Below are 15,942 nucleotides of genomic sequence, written 5' to 3' on the forward strand. Positions count from 1 at the left end.
CAGCCCACCCCATTGCTGTTTCTGTTAATTTCTCCTAAGTTCTATTTTACATGATTTGGAGGAAGAATGTTTTCATGGTATTTTCTATGGGTGTTCATACAACGCATCATTGCTGATGTAGGGGCATTGCTGTTAACTTCTGAAAGTTGGCAGTAAGAGCACAATTTTTTTTTTTATAAATCCATAATTTCTTTAACTGCCTTTTTTTTTTAAATCCGCCCCCCCAGCCTCCGACACAATTGCTCTTGCTCCTGTCACTGTAGATGCTCGCTGGAGAACATTCCACAAATGGTAGCTGCTCTCCCAAACCTCAGTCAAACAGACCATTTGCCATGTGTAAGGCAGGATGGTGACTAAGAGCAGGTTGTTTGGCCATGAATACCATCAGCACAATGCCCATCCATGGGTACTTTCTGGGAGTGGTCATCTATCAAGAGTCTTCATCCCATCTAGTCCACTGGAACAGAGGCCAATTTTAGTATATTTTCCACTCCCACCAATGTTGAAGTCAACTAAACGCTGTCCAAGGGTTGGACTGCCCAGCTCTGTCTGGCTTTATACCACATTGGGCAAAATTTCTACCTATGAACAATCAATGCTCTTGCCTTATTTTTACAGGGCCAGAATCTTGTTTTTTTGCTAAGTCAGGTCTTCAAACATAAATTTTCCACATTTCCTGTTTGCACCAAGTTTTTTATTTCAGATATTTTAAAAGAAATCTGCATACCATCATCAAGGAAATCGAAGATCTTGTGATTAGGACCTGAAAATGTCAGGGACTAACCAACTTCTGTGGCCGATGCATCTTAATAAGTGCCATCAAACTAGCCCCAACCTATGTACACTTTTCCTTTTGGGTTCAGATGCAATACACACATTCAAACTTAGACATCTGCCTGTTCCCTGCTGGAAATTATCAGCAAAGTGCAAGATTTTTGGTTAGACCAGTTATGCATTTATCAGAGTTTGACTGTAATAATTTGTAATGCTGTGTTTGGGAGTCATGGTGATGCAGTGTTTAAACTCGCTGCAGTAATACCAAAGCTTACAAATAAAAAACATGTTTTTGTAAAAATGCGCTGGGATGATGGTTAACTTTCCCAACATGAGTCATCACTCAGCCAAGTACAATTGGATCAGATCCCATTACATGCGATTCTGATGTGTGTTCAGTTTTTCAGTAGATCCTATGAGACTGGAACGTTTCCCTGAATTTTCCTTTCACACTCCCTCCACTATTTCCTTTCTTCCAGCCTCTATTTTCAAAGGTCGTGGACTTTCCCCATTTAAATCGGAAGTGGATCTCGGCCTTCTTTCAGATGAGACATTAGACCAAGTCTCTGCCTGCTCTCTTAGGTAGATGTAAAAGATCCCATGGCTTTTTTTTTGAAGAGCAGGGGAGTTCTCTGCAATGTTTTGGTCATTATTTATTTCTTAATCCATATCCACATCATTACAAACAGATTCTGGTTATTATCACTTTGCTGTGTGTGGGAGATTGCTGTGAACAAATTGGTTGCTGCATTTCCTATATTACTACAGGAACTACACTTCAAAATGTACTTCATTGGCTGAGGTTGTGATAAGATATATAAATGCAAGCCTTTTCCTTAGACTGATACAGCTGTGATGGGATATTATGGATTCATAGAGTGTTAGCAGACCAGTAGGGGTCAGCTTTGAATTTTTTTCCAATCGACCCCTCACTACAAAAAAATTGCTCCATAAATAAAAATCAACATGCCTTCTTATGGCAGGCACACTCACAGTAGGCAAAGGAATATCAAATGATTCTGTTCCCCGTTATATAACTAGTTTATTTTTATTTTAATTACATCATATAAACAGAATACTCAATGACTGCCAAATAGAATACGAAAAGTTATTCCATTCAAATTATCCTGCTTCGGCTGATGCTCCTGTTCTGACACACCTAAAGTAGAAACGACACAAACAAAAAAAAACTGTATTGCAAAGTGTGTTGCAGAGGTTTTGTTTTTAATCCATACGAGCCTTCAATGTTCTGGTGGTAATCTTGTCTTTTTCACTGCAAAGAAGAAAACACAGGTTAGCCTAATAGAATATAACAAGACAGGTAAACCAACGCTCTATCTCCTGTTGCATTACAATCAGAAGGGCTGGTAACCAGAGGACATATACAACATAATTAGCAAAAAGAATCAGAATTGAGATGAGGGTTTTCTTTTTATACCCAGCGAGGTCTGATCTGGACTACAAAAAGGGTGGTGAAAGCAGATTCAGAAGAGAACTGGATAATTTTTTTTTTTAAAAGGGCAAGGGCTGTGGGGATTATTTAGATTGCTGTTTGAGTGTGGCACAGGCACAATGAGCCAACTGGCCTACTTCTGTTCCATTTGATTCTATGGAAGTCAAACAATTTTTCACTTACACTCATTCCCCCTGAGTTCTGTCTGCAGGAGTTTCACAGGTTGTTGTTTAAATGAGATTACAGCAAATTCAATCTGAGACTGCTTGCAGCTCAATGGAAATGACGGTCTCTCTCTCTCTCTCGAGCTCACGTACTATGAATTGAACAGGGATCATGTCTGATAACACCTCCTTGACAGTATTGTGAAAAAAACTTTTACAGTAACATGATCAACCTGCCATCTATGAAATTTACTTCATCTGAATTTAAAATTATTTTACATTTGAAATTGGAGTAGGCCTTTCGATCCCTCAAACCTTCTCTGCCAATCAATAAAATCATGGCTGATCTTCTATCTCAACTTCACTTGCCCACACTACCCAAAATTCTATGGATCTTAGTCTCGAATAAACTCAATGACTGAACATCCACAGTCCACCACGATAGAGAATTCCAAAAGTCCATAACCCCATAGGGTGGGTTTCCTGCCTACTTTGGGACCCCCATGTTGAGACCAAAAAAGGGTCCCGAGCCCGGACTTGCCAACAGCGAGACTGGCAGCACAATCTTCCCCAAGGCGACCTCCTAATTGGCCATTGCCACACTCACTGTCCTATTAAAACCTGCGGAAAGGCTCCTTATCAGCTGGCAACTCTGGGCACCACAAGGTCACCCAGTGTGGAGGTACCCTTGGCTGTGTGGCTCCAATTCAAAGATTATGAGGACTGAAACCAGTAGGGAAGGCGAAATGCGCCCATGGAGGAGGAATCATTTGGGCCACGCATGCAGCCTTTCCTGCCTGCAGTTGCATCACTGGGGCTGGAGCCTCTGGCTCCGATGGCCCTACAGCCTGCTCCATTATAGTTGGCTGCTTCCGCATGCTGTAGTGGGGACCGCTTTGCCAGCATCTGCTGAAAAATCTGCCTAATTGGGACCTTAATCATCCTAATTGGCTGCCCGTGTCTATGAAGCAGGTAGCCGATTCTATTCCCAGCCCGTCCTTAGAGAGGTTCCCCAGTAGTGGGAATACATCGGGCAGCAGTCACGATGTGGCTTCCCTATTATCCCGGACTGGATCACCCTACCCCACCCCCTTCACTTCCATGCCCACCACCATGAGGCCAGGAAAATTCCAGCCTTGATAAATGATCAACCCTTATTCCGAGTCTGTGACCCCTGGCATTAAGCCTCCCCACCTAGAGGAAATATCCTCCCAGCTACCAAGAAGCCTCTAAAGAATGCTGTTCAAATGAGATTAGCTCTCATTCTTCTAAACTCTAGGGAATATAGGCCTAGTATACTCAATCTTCCCTCATAGGACAATCCCTTCATCCTAGGAATTAGTTCAGTGAACATCATCTGTCATAATAAAGTGCAATGCAAGAGCTATTAGACACAAATTTATCCCACTGTGGCACAAACTCATGGTAAGTCATGAGCATGTTATCAGGCCAGCCCACTCATGAATATAAATCATACCCCATCTTCGTCACCTACAGTGTCAAATGGATTGACTGATTTTGTTGCAGCACCACCACCTAGCAACCCAGCGGCGTAATTGCCTTTGGTAGCGCACACTGCTTGATACACACTGAAATTTCCTTCCTCCGTTACTTAAACAGTCATTAACCTGCTTATTTTATGATTGTATTAAACTAGCACAAAAGGAACACGCTTGCAGAAAGACTGAAACTGCCAAGTGCAAAAAAAGTGTTCCAAACTTACATGATGTGAACAATGACACCCATACCAGATACGGCATCTCTATCCACGGCATTCAGCATAGCCTGAGATATAGTTTCAAATAGATCTTCTGGTTCCTGAAATAACAAACAGTCATTTGATACGTAGCACAGGACTTGAATGCTGTTGTATAAATACAAGTTCTTTGTTTCATGAATGGTGCATTTAATTTGCTGCAAAGGGACAGTGCAAATATCAGGGGGCTAGAACTCAGTCTGCTCCTGGCTTGGTGTGTGCTGTGTGGGGTTGAGGAATCAGCTAAGGTTTCAAATTTGATTTCTATCCAGTGGCCTTACAGGTATGTAAATATTGGATAGTAACTGGTTCAAACTCAGGACAATGACCCGTCAACATTGACTGTCTAGGTTCACACAAGAAGAATGGCCATTTGGCTGAGGTACTGGAAAGTTACCAGTATCAATCGAACTGTACCTCAGTGTAAATCACTCCCTTCAACAGAGCAAAGAACATCGGCATGGGGGATAGGGAACAGCATTTACAGAAAAAGATTCTAGTGCAACGCGCCACGGCAGATGGTGAAATTTGAATTCAATAGAAAATCTGGAATCAAAAGTCTGATGATGACCATGAAACCATTGCGGATTGTCATAAAAACCCATCTTTATCCTTTAGGGAAGGAAATCTGCCGTCCGTACCTGCTCTGGCCTACATGTGACTCCAGACCCACAGCAATGTGGTTGACTCTTAAATGCCCCTGAACAAGAGCAATTAGGGAAGGGCAATAAATGCCGGCCTAGCCAGAGACACCCATATCCCATGAACAAATAAAAAACTCATCAGCTGTAAAGATTCTTACTAGAGGAGAAATTCAGTGCCAGCTCAGCCCTTTAGTAATCAACTTTGTGCTAAATTAAAGACACCTATTATTACTAGAGGATGCCCCATTTAATCCTGGAGACTTGTTTTCAATTAATCCTTTCCAAAAAAGGCAGAATATGACAACACACAGAGCAAACTGTACAGCTGCAATTGAAGAAGCAACTGTTTCAGAATTGGATCCATGTCAGTTCCTTAAAAAGGTATGATCCCAGGCGCAGGTCATGTAGGGGTCAAAGAAAATAGAAAGCGATTTTTAAGGAGTGAATAAAACCAGCATAATTTGAATTTACCCCAGGTAATCAACAGGTCAATGCCTTTGGACAGGTGGAGCAGGAAGTACTCACCATGTCCGGTTCCCAAAGGGACTCACACATGCCGTACATTTGTTCAGAACATGTTCCGCTGACCACAAAGTCTTCAGTCTCCATTGGGCATCCAATTAAGTCAAGTGAACAAATAAACGGTTGATATGTTTTGGGATCGAGACCTGCAATCACTGGTTCGACGTAGTACGGGCCAAACCTGAAAAGGTTGAAAGTTATGAGAACATAAACCTACATCACAAAAGTCACTCATTGTGAGGCACATTTCAGAGGCACAGGCTTCGCCCAGTTGAAACTGGCAATTGGGGAAAGGTGAATGATATAGGACCCTGACTTGCATATTTGACTTTCCTGACTCAGGCAGACCCATGGCAATATAGCTTGGCCATGCCCTCAGAAGCACCACAGTGGTAAATCGTACGCCACATTTACAGGCCATGACAGCTCCTTTTCCGCAAGCTAAGAGGCCTCAAAAACCTCGCACCCAATAAAAGTTGATAAGGGGACTGTGCATTTTACTTTCTTAGCCGATAGTTTAGGCACCGTTGGCACATTAAAGAATTGATAAATTATAACCGCACATGTTTTGTGTGCGCGGTATTTACAATGCAACTTCACACTTCAGAATCAGACAATACCACATCATGTTTGGTGTACTTAACCTACCGTCGCTCATAGAGAAGATTTGACACCATGCTCATAAATGTTTTCGGTTTGATCTGTCTTCCTTCTTTTAATTCATACAGGTTCAACCTGAATTTGAGACGCTGTGAACTAGAAAATAAAACAGGAATAAGCATTAACGATAGAAAATAAAACGGGAATAAGCATTAACAATAGTAAATAAAACGGGAATAAGCATTAACGATAGTAAATAAAACGGGAATAAGCATTAACGATAGTAAATAAAACGGGAATAAGCATTAACGATAGTAAATAAAATGGGAATAAGCATTAACGATAGTAAGACTATTTCAAACCACAAAGGACAACAGTACTCAGTTCACCTCTAGGAAGAAAGGAACGCATTCAGTAATTATTGTGGCATCTGACGGGTGAATCAGAAATGTAGAAGTGAGAGAAATGGAGCTAACAAGCTCTGTGTAGACTCAACTACACAGCATGTTAGCTAGTAGGCTGTTGGGAGACTCCTGATCAGCTCCGGGGTCTGGTCCAAAATTGCAAATGTCATTAAGATAAATGGAACCACTCAGGTACTATGGCTGGTTCCATCACCAACACTGCCAGAGCATGTCTGGATTGAAAAAGAGACCAAAAATAGCATCATCCAGTTTAAATATTTCCATAAAGGTGCAGAGTTGTAACCGGAAGAATACTCCCTCATGCTTTTTAAGTTCCTCCATGATCCTCCAACTCTGGCTTCTTGAACATTCCCCAGTGCCCTCGTCGCACCACTGCTGGCTGAGCCTTCCAGCTATCTAGGCAGCAAGCTCTAGAATTCTCTCTTTAAAACACCTTTTGTCTCTACCTCTCTCTTTATGCTCCTCCTTAAAATCTAATTCTTTGACCAAGCTTTCAGGCACCCCTGTTAATACTACTTCTTGGGTTCAGGGTCAATTTTTGTTTGATAAAGCTCCTGTGAAGCACCTTGGGGTGCTTTCCTACATTCAAGGCCAATATAAATGAAAATTGTAGTTAAAAAAAATCCTACAGAGAGGACTGGTGCAGGAGATAGCCCTGTGATCTTTTAAAATCAAAATCCTTAGAAAAGAGAAACTCCACTAAGTGATGGTTTAATTCATGTGCAAAATATTTTGGTGCAGCAACTAAAATTATGTATAAAATATATCCAAATAAAAAGCAATTTATTGGGTGGATGGAGTTAGGATACAGTGTCCGCATTGAATGGTGGCAGAACAGGCTCAATGGGCTGAATGGCTTACCCCTGTTTCTAATCTCTCACTAATGAGGTTGACTCTTAACTTTACTCTAAAGTGTGCTAACAAACCCCACAGTGGTGCAAATGCAACAGAGGTGTTCAATAAATGCCAGCCTTTCCAGAAACATCCACATCTTAAGAATGAAGAAAGATGAAGCATGGTTCTACAGGTACCAGTCACAGTCTGCTGCCTCACCCAAGAGTGTATTATTCACACTCACGCTTTTAAAACAAGTGCCTACTTGTGACTACACCACTGCTAGGTAGAGAGGGTAGTCACAGTCAAACTTCACCTGGTTCTCAGCTAAAGTCCACTTTAAAGTCCACCCATCCAAAATGGAATGCCACATTGCAACCAGGAACAGGAACATGGGTTGATTTTACTCTCCTTAACGCAAGGCCTCTCAGGTCAACTGTAGCACTATTTTATTCATAGGATGCGGGCATCACTGACTAGGCCAGCATTTATTGCCCATCCCTAATTGCCCTCGAGAAGGCGGTGGTGAGCCGCCTTCTTGAACCACTGCAGTCCATGTGGTGTAGGTACACCCACAGTGCTGTTAGGGAGGGAGCTCCAGGATTTTGACCCAGTGACAGTGAAGGAATGGTGATATATTTCCAAGTCAGGATGATGAGTGGCTTGGAGAGGAACTTCCAGGTGGCAGTGTCTACTGCCCTTGTTCTTCTAGATAGTAGCAGTCGTGGGTTTGGAAGGTGCTGTCTAAGGAGCCATGGTGAGTTCCTGCAGTGCATCTTGTAGATGGTACACATTGCTGCAGCAGCGTGTCAGTGGTGGAGGGAATGAATGTTTGTGGATGGGATGCCAATCAAGCAGGCTGCTATGTCCTGGACGGTGTCCAGCTTCTTGAGTGTTATGGGAGCTGCACTCATCCAGGCAAGTGGGGAGTATTCCATCACACTTCTGACTTGTGTTTTGTAGATGGTCGACAGGTTTTGGGGAGTCAGGAGGTGAGTTACTCAACACAGGATTCCTAGCCTCTGACCTGCCCTTGTAGCCACAGTATTTATATGGCTAATCCAGTGCAGTTTCTGGTCAATGGTAACCCCCTAGATGTTGATAATGGGGGATTCAGCGACGATAATGCCATTAAATGTCAAGGGACAATGGTTACGATTCCCTCTTGTTGGTGACGGTCATTGCCTGGCACTTGTGTGGTGCAAATGTTACTTGCCATTTTTCAGCCCAAGCCTGGATATCATCCAGGTCTTGCTGCATTTGGACATGGACTACTTCAGTATCTGAGGAGTCGCGAATGGTGCTGAACATTGTGCAATCATCAGCGAACATATCAATTCTGACCTTATGATGAAAGGAAGGTCATTGATAAAGCAGCTGAAGATGGTTGGGCCTAGGACACTACCCTGAGGAACTCTTGCAATGATGTCCTGGGACTGAGATGATTGATCTCCAACAACCACAACTATCTTCCTTTGTACTAGGTATGACTCCAACCAACTGAGAGTTTTCCCCGATTCCCATTGACTCCAGTTTTGCTAGGGCTCCTTGACGCCACACTTGGTCAAATGTGGCCTTGATGTCAAGGGCAGTCACTCTCACCTCATCTCATCTCTGGAGTTCAGTGCTTTGTCCATGTTTGAACCAAGGCTGTAATGAGGTCAGGAGCTGAGTGATCCTGGCAGAACCCAGACCGAGTGTCAGTGAGCAGATCATTGCTAAGCAAGTGCTGCTCAATAGCACTGTTGATAATCCCTTCCATCACTGATGATCAAGAGTAGACTGATGGGGTGGTAACTGGCCAAGTTGGATTTGTCCTGCTGTCCAGGCTGCAATCACCTAATGCAGCACCTACTGAGAATCAAAGCCGCAAACTCCTAGCTTACATAATTCAGCGAGCCACTGGAGAAACTAAATGAGACATCGGGGAGCTGCACTTAAATTGGTTTTACTGCAGCACACTTATTTTCAGATACCTAGAAACACAAATGCTGTGGCAAAGAGCTTTTTCCATTTGTATGAACATAAGAAATAAGAGTAGGCCATGTGACTCTTCAAATCTGGGTTATCCAATTCAATAGAATCATCTCCCTGAATTCCATTTTCCAGACCTATCCCTATATCCCTTGATCCCATTAGTGCCCAAGAATCTGTCAATCTCACTCTTGAATATGGTCAATGATTGAATATCCAGAGCCCTTTGTGGGAGAATTTCAAAGATTCACAACCATCTGAGTGAAGAAATTTCTCCTCACTTCAGTCTCAAATTATTGACACTTTATCCTGAGACTGTGAAGCCTGGTTCTCGTCTTTCCAGTCAAGGGAAATAGCCTCTCAGAAGCAACCCCATCAAGCCCTCCAAGAATGTCATATATTTCAATGAGATCCCTCTTACTCTCCTAAACTCAAGAGAATATAGGCCCATTCTACTCTCTGTCTCCTCAGAGGCCAATATTCTTGTGCATAGAGAACTGTTAAGCACAAAATAAAAGCAAAATACTGCAGACGCTGGAAATCTGAAACAAAAACAGAAAATGCTGGAAAAGCTCAGCAGGTCTGACAGCATCTGTGGAGAGAAAGACAGAGTTAATGTTTCGAGTCCACATAATTCTTCTTCAGAGCTAAGCACAGAATATGCGTTAAGTGCAAACAGACTGGGAGCTGGCAACTTTAATCCCCACATTGCTCAGGAAATCCTGTTACCTGAATTAGAGAGCTCTCAAAGTTCTCTCTACCCTCCTTCGCTCAAAAAGTGCTCATCTTTGGCTGCAGGGTCAGTACCTTGCCCAAGAGACTTCTCTGTATGCGATACTAGATGGTGAGCGCAACCAGATTCTTTATTTGCAGAGAACATCAGTTCATTAGACATGAACTTTGCAGCCCAATTCACTAGATAGTAGGTAGGTCAGAAGACTGGTCAGATTTTAAGAACCAGCAAAGAATGACTAAAAAAAATAAAGAGGGAGAAAGTAGAGTATGAGAGAAAGCTAGCTAGTAATATAAAAACAGATAGTAAGAATTTTTACAAGTATTTAAATATGAAAAAATTAACTAAAGCTAGTGTTGGTCCTCTAGAGAGTGAGTCTGGGGAATTGATAATGGAAAACAAGGAAATGGCGGAGGCGTTGAACAGGTATTTTGTTTCTGTCTTCACTGTAGAAGACTTCGAAAACTTCTCAAAGATGCTTAAAAATCAAGAGGTGAATGGGAGGGAGGAACTTAAAACAATCACCAACATCAGGGAAAAAGTGCTGGGAAAACTATTAGGCCTAAAGGCGAATAAGTCTCCAGGACCAGATGCACCCTTGGGTCTTAAAAGGAGTGGCTGCAGAGATAATAGTGGCATTGGCTGTAATTTTCCAAAATTCCTTAGGTTCTGGAATGGTTCTAGCAATTTGGAAAATAGCAAATGTGACATGTTTATTCAAGAAAGGAAGGAGACAGAAAGCAGGAAACTATAGACCAGTTAGCCTAACATCTGTCATAGGGAAATTGCTAGAATCCATTACTAAAGAGTTATTTGGAAAATGATAATGAGATCAGGCAGTCAACATGGTTTTGTGAAAGGGAAATTGTGTTTTAACTAATTTATCAGAGTTCTTTGAGGAAGTAACAAGCAAAGTGGATGAAGGGGAACCTGTTGATGTGATGTACTTGGATTTCCAAAAGGCATTTGATTAAATGCCACATCAAAGGTAACTACACAAGGTAAGAGTACATGGTGTAGGGAGTAGCATAGGAGCATGGACAAAGGATTGGTTAGCTAACCGAAAGCAAAGGGTCGGGATAAATGGGTCTTTTTTGGCAAGCCGAAACTAGTGGAGTGCCATAAGGCTGGGACCTCAACTATTTACAATCTTTATCAATGAGTTGGATGAATGGGCCAAATGTAAAGTGGCTAAATTTGCCGATAACACCAAGATGAGTAGGCAAGTAAATTATCAAGAGGAGGTAAAGAGCCTACAAAGGGATACAGATAGATAAAGTGAAAGGGCAAAAATGTGGTAGATAGAATATAAAATGGGAAAATGTGAACTTGTCCACTTTGGCAGGAAAAATAGAAAAGCAGCATATTAGTTAAAAGGAGAAAGATTGCAGAGCTCTGGTACAGAGGCATCTGGGTGTCCTGGTACATGAATCACAGAAAGTTAGTATGTAGGTACAATAAATGATTAGGAAGGCAAATGGAATGTTGGCATTTATTGCAAGGGGATTGGAGTATAAAATTGGGAAAGTTTTATTGCAGCTGTCCAGGGTCTGGGTGAGACCACATTTGGAGTACTGTGTACAGTTTTGGTCTCTTTTGAAAAAGCATATAATTGTGTTCGAAGCAGTTCAGAAAAGGGTCACTTGATTGATTCCTGGGATGAAGGGCTTATCTTATGAAGAAAGCTTGAACAGGTTGGTCCTATACCCATTAGTGTTTAGAAGAACGAGAGGTGATCTTGGAACATATAAAATTCTAGAGGGACTTGACAGGGTAGATAATGGTAGGGATGCAGTTTAAGAATAAGAGGCCTCCCGTTTAATATGGAGGTGAGGAACTTCTTTTTTTCTCTCAGGAGGGTCGTTAGTCTGTGGCATTCTCTTCCCCAGAAAGCAGCAGAGGCTGGGTCATTGAATTTGTGCAAGGTAGAGTTAGGTGGATTTTTGAATGACAAGGGAATGAAGGGTTATAGGAGGCAAACAGGAAGGTAGAGTTGAAACCCCAACTAGATCAGCCATGGTGGAGCAGGCTCAAAGGTCTGAATGGCTTACTCCTATTTTCCTATAGGAATCAAGATTAGCTTTATCCCCTGCTAGTCCAGAGTCATTCAGGCCATTAGCAGTGGCCCTGTTGCTGCCTCAGCTAAAAAACGGTACTGGTAACAAAACCTTGCACTTTCCAATCTAACTGGTTCATTTACACGCTGTTTTTATTGAAATGAATAACCCAAGATGGAGTTGAACTGGGCAATCTAAATTCTACTGTCTAACTCAGGTAATCTTACCCCTGATCAGGGATCAAACAAAGCTAACCTCGATTGGAGTACTTACACAGTCTGTACATCTGTGCCGAGACCAGCCAGTCCAATAAATAACCTCTCGCCCATCGGAAAGATTTTCTGGAAGTCAGTTGTCACCAGTTGTGCCTGAATTCCAAACCGCCTGTCAGCTGCTATTGCCACACAATCTTTACCCCTCATGGCCATGACGGCCCCACCGTTATATGACATGTGCGACTGGGAGAAGAGCAAGAAAAGGGCAAGTTAGAAACTCCTACAGCATTTGATGACTGAATACATCTCAACATAATTTTGAATAATGATAAAGGAAAAACTGCAACTCAATCTTTTTAATTCATAAAGCATTTTCCTGAAATGATTTCTAAGGCATCAGGGATGAAATCCAGTGGAAACAGTTCCACACATTACATTCCCGGACAAACTACTTAAACAAGAATATATCAATCAAAATAAACCACACCGCGGATCACCAGTGCGAATAAGTTCCTTGTTCAATTATTGAGATCAGTATTGCCACTAGATTGTCAATAAGATGCCAGGAATTCCAGATGTGTGGAATTTTCACACTATTTCACAGCCCAATTGGATAATCGCCTAGCAAAACAGGCATGGATTTCAAACTTTTGTCCAGGGAGAGAATTTTGAGCTGAGTAACACCAGGATTAACGTCAGTGGTTATAGGGCAATCATTGGCAGTGTTTGTGATGGTAACTATTTAAACTTGTGCATTCTCAAGTCTCAGAAAGAACCTTATTGCTACTCCGTTAAAGCACGTCGACTTAATCAGAATATAGAACAAAATTGCACTTGTAATATTCCTTTCATGAAGCAACAACTTGTTGCATTAACTCAATTAAAAAGTCTATGGTCAATGCAGTCAATTCTTCACTTTTCATAATGTAGCTGAATGCAGAAACAATTATCCAGGAGTAAGCCAATTTAAATATTGTAAAACTAGTTTGATAGTTCTTTTCATATGTGCCAAATTTCAGACATTAAAGCTCAGTGAGATTTGGATCAAGGAAACTCAAATCCAATCGAAAAGTCAAATGTTAAAAGGAAATTATTTACTGGGCAGGACATTTTCTGCAATAAAATTGTGCTTGCTAAATTGGAGACCAAGCCAATAATGGATTAGAAAGAGTTCAAAGGACTGACATTGTGTAAACTATAGGAGTAATGCTTAATGAACTAATTAATGCATTTAAATACACTGCCAAGTAATTCTAAGTTTTTAAAAATTTATTCATTTGCAGGGCCTGGGCACTGCTCACAAGATCAGCATCAATTACCCATCCTTTTTCATTTTAAAAGGAGTGCAGGAGCAGAGAAACCAGGGGGGTATGTGCACAGATCGTTGAAGGTGGTAGGGCAGGTTGAGAAAGTGCTTAATAAAGCATATGGCATCCTGGGCTTTATAAGTAAAGGCATACAGTAAAAAAGCAAGGCAGTTACAGTGAACCTTTATAAAACACGTTCAATAAGGTACTGTACATAATGCTACTTAATAAAATAAGAGCACATGGTGTTGGGGGTAATATATTAACATGGATAGAGGACTGGCTAACTAATAGAAGGATACAGGAGTCATTTTCAGGATGGCAACCTGTAACGAGTGGAATGCCACAGAGATCAGTGCTGGGGCCACAGTTATTTACAATATATATTAATGACTTGGATGAGGGAAATTAATGTATTATCGCCAAGTTTGCGGATGACAGAAAAATAGGTGAGGATGACACAAAGCGTCTAGAGGGATATAGACACATTAAGTGAGTGGGCAAAAACTTGGTAGATGGAGTATAATGTGAGAAACTGTGAGGTAATGCATTTTGGCAGGAAGAATAGAGGAGCTGAATATTACTTAAATGGAGAAAGACTGAAGAAAGCTGCAGCACAGAGGGATTTGGGGATCCTCGTGCATGAATCCCAAAAAGCTAGCATACAAGTTCAGCAGGTAATAGGGAAGGCAAAAGGAATGTTGGCCTTTAATTCAAAGGGAATGGAGTATAAAAATAGGGAAGTCTTGCTAAAACTATACAAGGCACTAGTTATACCACATCTAGAATACTGAACAGTTCTGGTCCCCTTATCTAAGGAAAGATGTAATCGCATTGAAGGCAGTCCAGAGAAAGCTCACTAGGTTGATCCCAGGAATGGAGGGATTTTCTTGAGGAGACGGTGAGTAGGTTGGGCCTGTAGTCATTGGAGTTTAGAAGAATGAGAGGCGACTTTATTGAAACATATAAGATTCTTAGGGGGCTTGACAGGGTAGATGCTGAGAGGCTGTTTCCCTTTGTGGGAGAGTCTAGGACCAGAGGGCATAATCTCAGAGTAAGGGGTCACCCATTTAAGACAGAGACAAGGAGGAATTTCTTCTCTCAGAGGGTTGTTAATCTGTGGAATTCTTTACCACAGAGGGCTGCAGAAGCTGGGTCGTTAAGTATATTCAAGGCCGAGATAGGCAGATTTTTAATCAGTAAGGGAATCAACAGTTATGGGGAAAAGGCAGGAAAGTGGAGTTGAGGATTAGCAAATCAGTCATGACCTCAATAAATGGCAGAACAAACTTGATGGGCCAAATGGCCTACTTCTGCCCCTACATCTTATGGCCTCAACTGGAGTATTGCGTCCATTTCTGGGCACCACACTTTTAGGAAGGACGCAAAGGCATTAGAGAGGGTGCAGGAAAGATTTAAGAAATTGATTCCAGAGATGAGAGACTTCAGTTACATGGATAGATTGGAGAACCTGGGACTGTATTTCACTCTGTTATAGGAATACCGTTTTACATCATGTTAAAGGTACATCTCTATCAAGAAGTCATGCAAATTTACACACATCTGAAAAAAAAAATCAGTAAAATGGTGAGGAAAACAAAATTAGAAAGAAATTTATCAGATTGCAGAATGCAACAGAAATGCAAGTCAACTAACTGCAAGTATGGTGGAGGAAGTAACTGAACATATGCATTAAGGTCCTGAAATTCTGAAGGAATTATGAAGCTAAAATGAATAATATTTGCAAAGTTAAAGGAAACTTAAGCATTGTTTTTAAAAAAAAGCTGAATTATTGAGGAAAGATCCTAAAACCGTAGCAAGGCAGTCAATGGATTAATTCCTAGAAAATGAGCCTAAAATTCCTGTGGCAGAGGCTTTGGGTGAAGGGAGACAGTTAATAATCGTCATAAAATTAACCAAACCCTGTTCAGGTTTAAAATGAAACTAAAATAGGGTAAAATGAGCCTAATCTTAAAAGGGAAAGTAGAGGCCACACTAGCCAGGTTAGGCCTGGCTCGTACCAATGTGCAAATTAAACAAGATCAATACAAAAAAGTTATAGTTTTCCTTTCTGTCACTCACCATTCTGCGTAGTTGTCAGTCAAGCCCAAACACGGTGAAATTTACAGTGTTTTCCTAACTTCTACACCAAAAATTTTTAAATATCACCACTTCCAGCTTCTGTCTGCCGCTCACCCTATCTTGACGCGCCGATGCAATCCCGCCTCCCGACCTCTACCATTGGCTCCCTGGCGCCCCGCTGCCGCCCGTTGAGCTTTATAATTGGTCCATCGCCCCGTCGGTAGGTGCAGCGGCGATGAGCGAGTTGGGTTGCACGCAGGACAAGAGGGAAGGAAAGTGAACAGTCACTGCGTGCGTGCGGGCGGGCCCGGCGGAGCATGCCGGGATAGTGGAGGACCTGAGCTGGAAGAGGAAAGGAGGACAAAGGGAGAAAAGTGTGTGGAAAAACATTATTGATGTAGT

At 41.8% G+C, this 15,942-nt stretch overlaps 1 protein-coding gene across 1 annotated transcript; it reads right to left on the bottom strand.

Annotated features, from left to right (window-relative positions):
- Positions 1-1,791: 1,791 nt before the first annotated feature.
- psmb3 (proteasome 20S subunit beta 3) lies at positions 1,792-15,682 on the bottom strand. Its single transcript, XM_078529374.1, has 6 exons — positions 15,541-15,682; positions 12,210-12,394; positions 5,962-6,069; positions 5,317-5,494; positions 4,115-4,209; positions 1,792-2,047 (listed from the first exon to the last, which is right to left on the bottom strand). The coding sequence occupies exons 1-6, from the start codon at positions 15,541-15,543 to the stop codon at positions 1,999-2,001; spliced, it is 618 nt and encodes a 205-aa protein (XP_078385500.1). The 5' UTR covers positions 15,544-15,682; the 3' UTR covers positions 1,792-1,998.
- Between the last annotated feature and the right edge of the window lie 260 nt (positions 15,683-15,942).

Source organism: Cetorhinus maximus, chromosome 25 (assembly GCF_964194155.1).
Source record: "Cetorhinus maximus chromosome 25, sCetMax3.hap1.1, whole genome shotgun sequence".
NCBI classification, from domain to species: Eukaryota; Metazoa; Chordata; class Chondrichthyes; order Lamniformes; family Cetorhinidae; genus Cetorhinus; species Cetorhinus maximus.

Excerpts from the sequence above, each read along its gene's own strand:
- psmb3 (XM_078529374.1), bottom strand. Across the intron at positions 5,495-5,961 it reads AATCTTCTCTATGAGCGACG|GTTTGGCCCGTACTACGTCG; the intron begins GTAGGTTAAGTA and ends CAACCTTTTCAG. Across the intron at positions 2,048-4,114 it reads GGTGTCATTGTTCACATCAT|TGAAAAAGACAAGATTACCA; the intron begins GTAAGTTTGGAA and ends TCTTCTTTGCAG.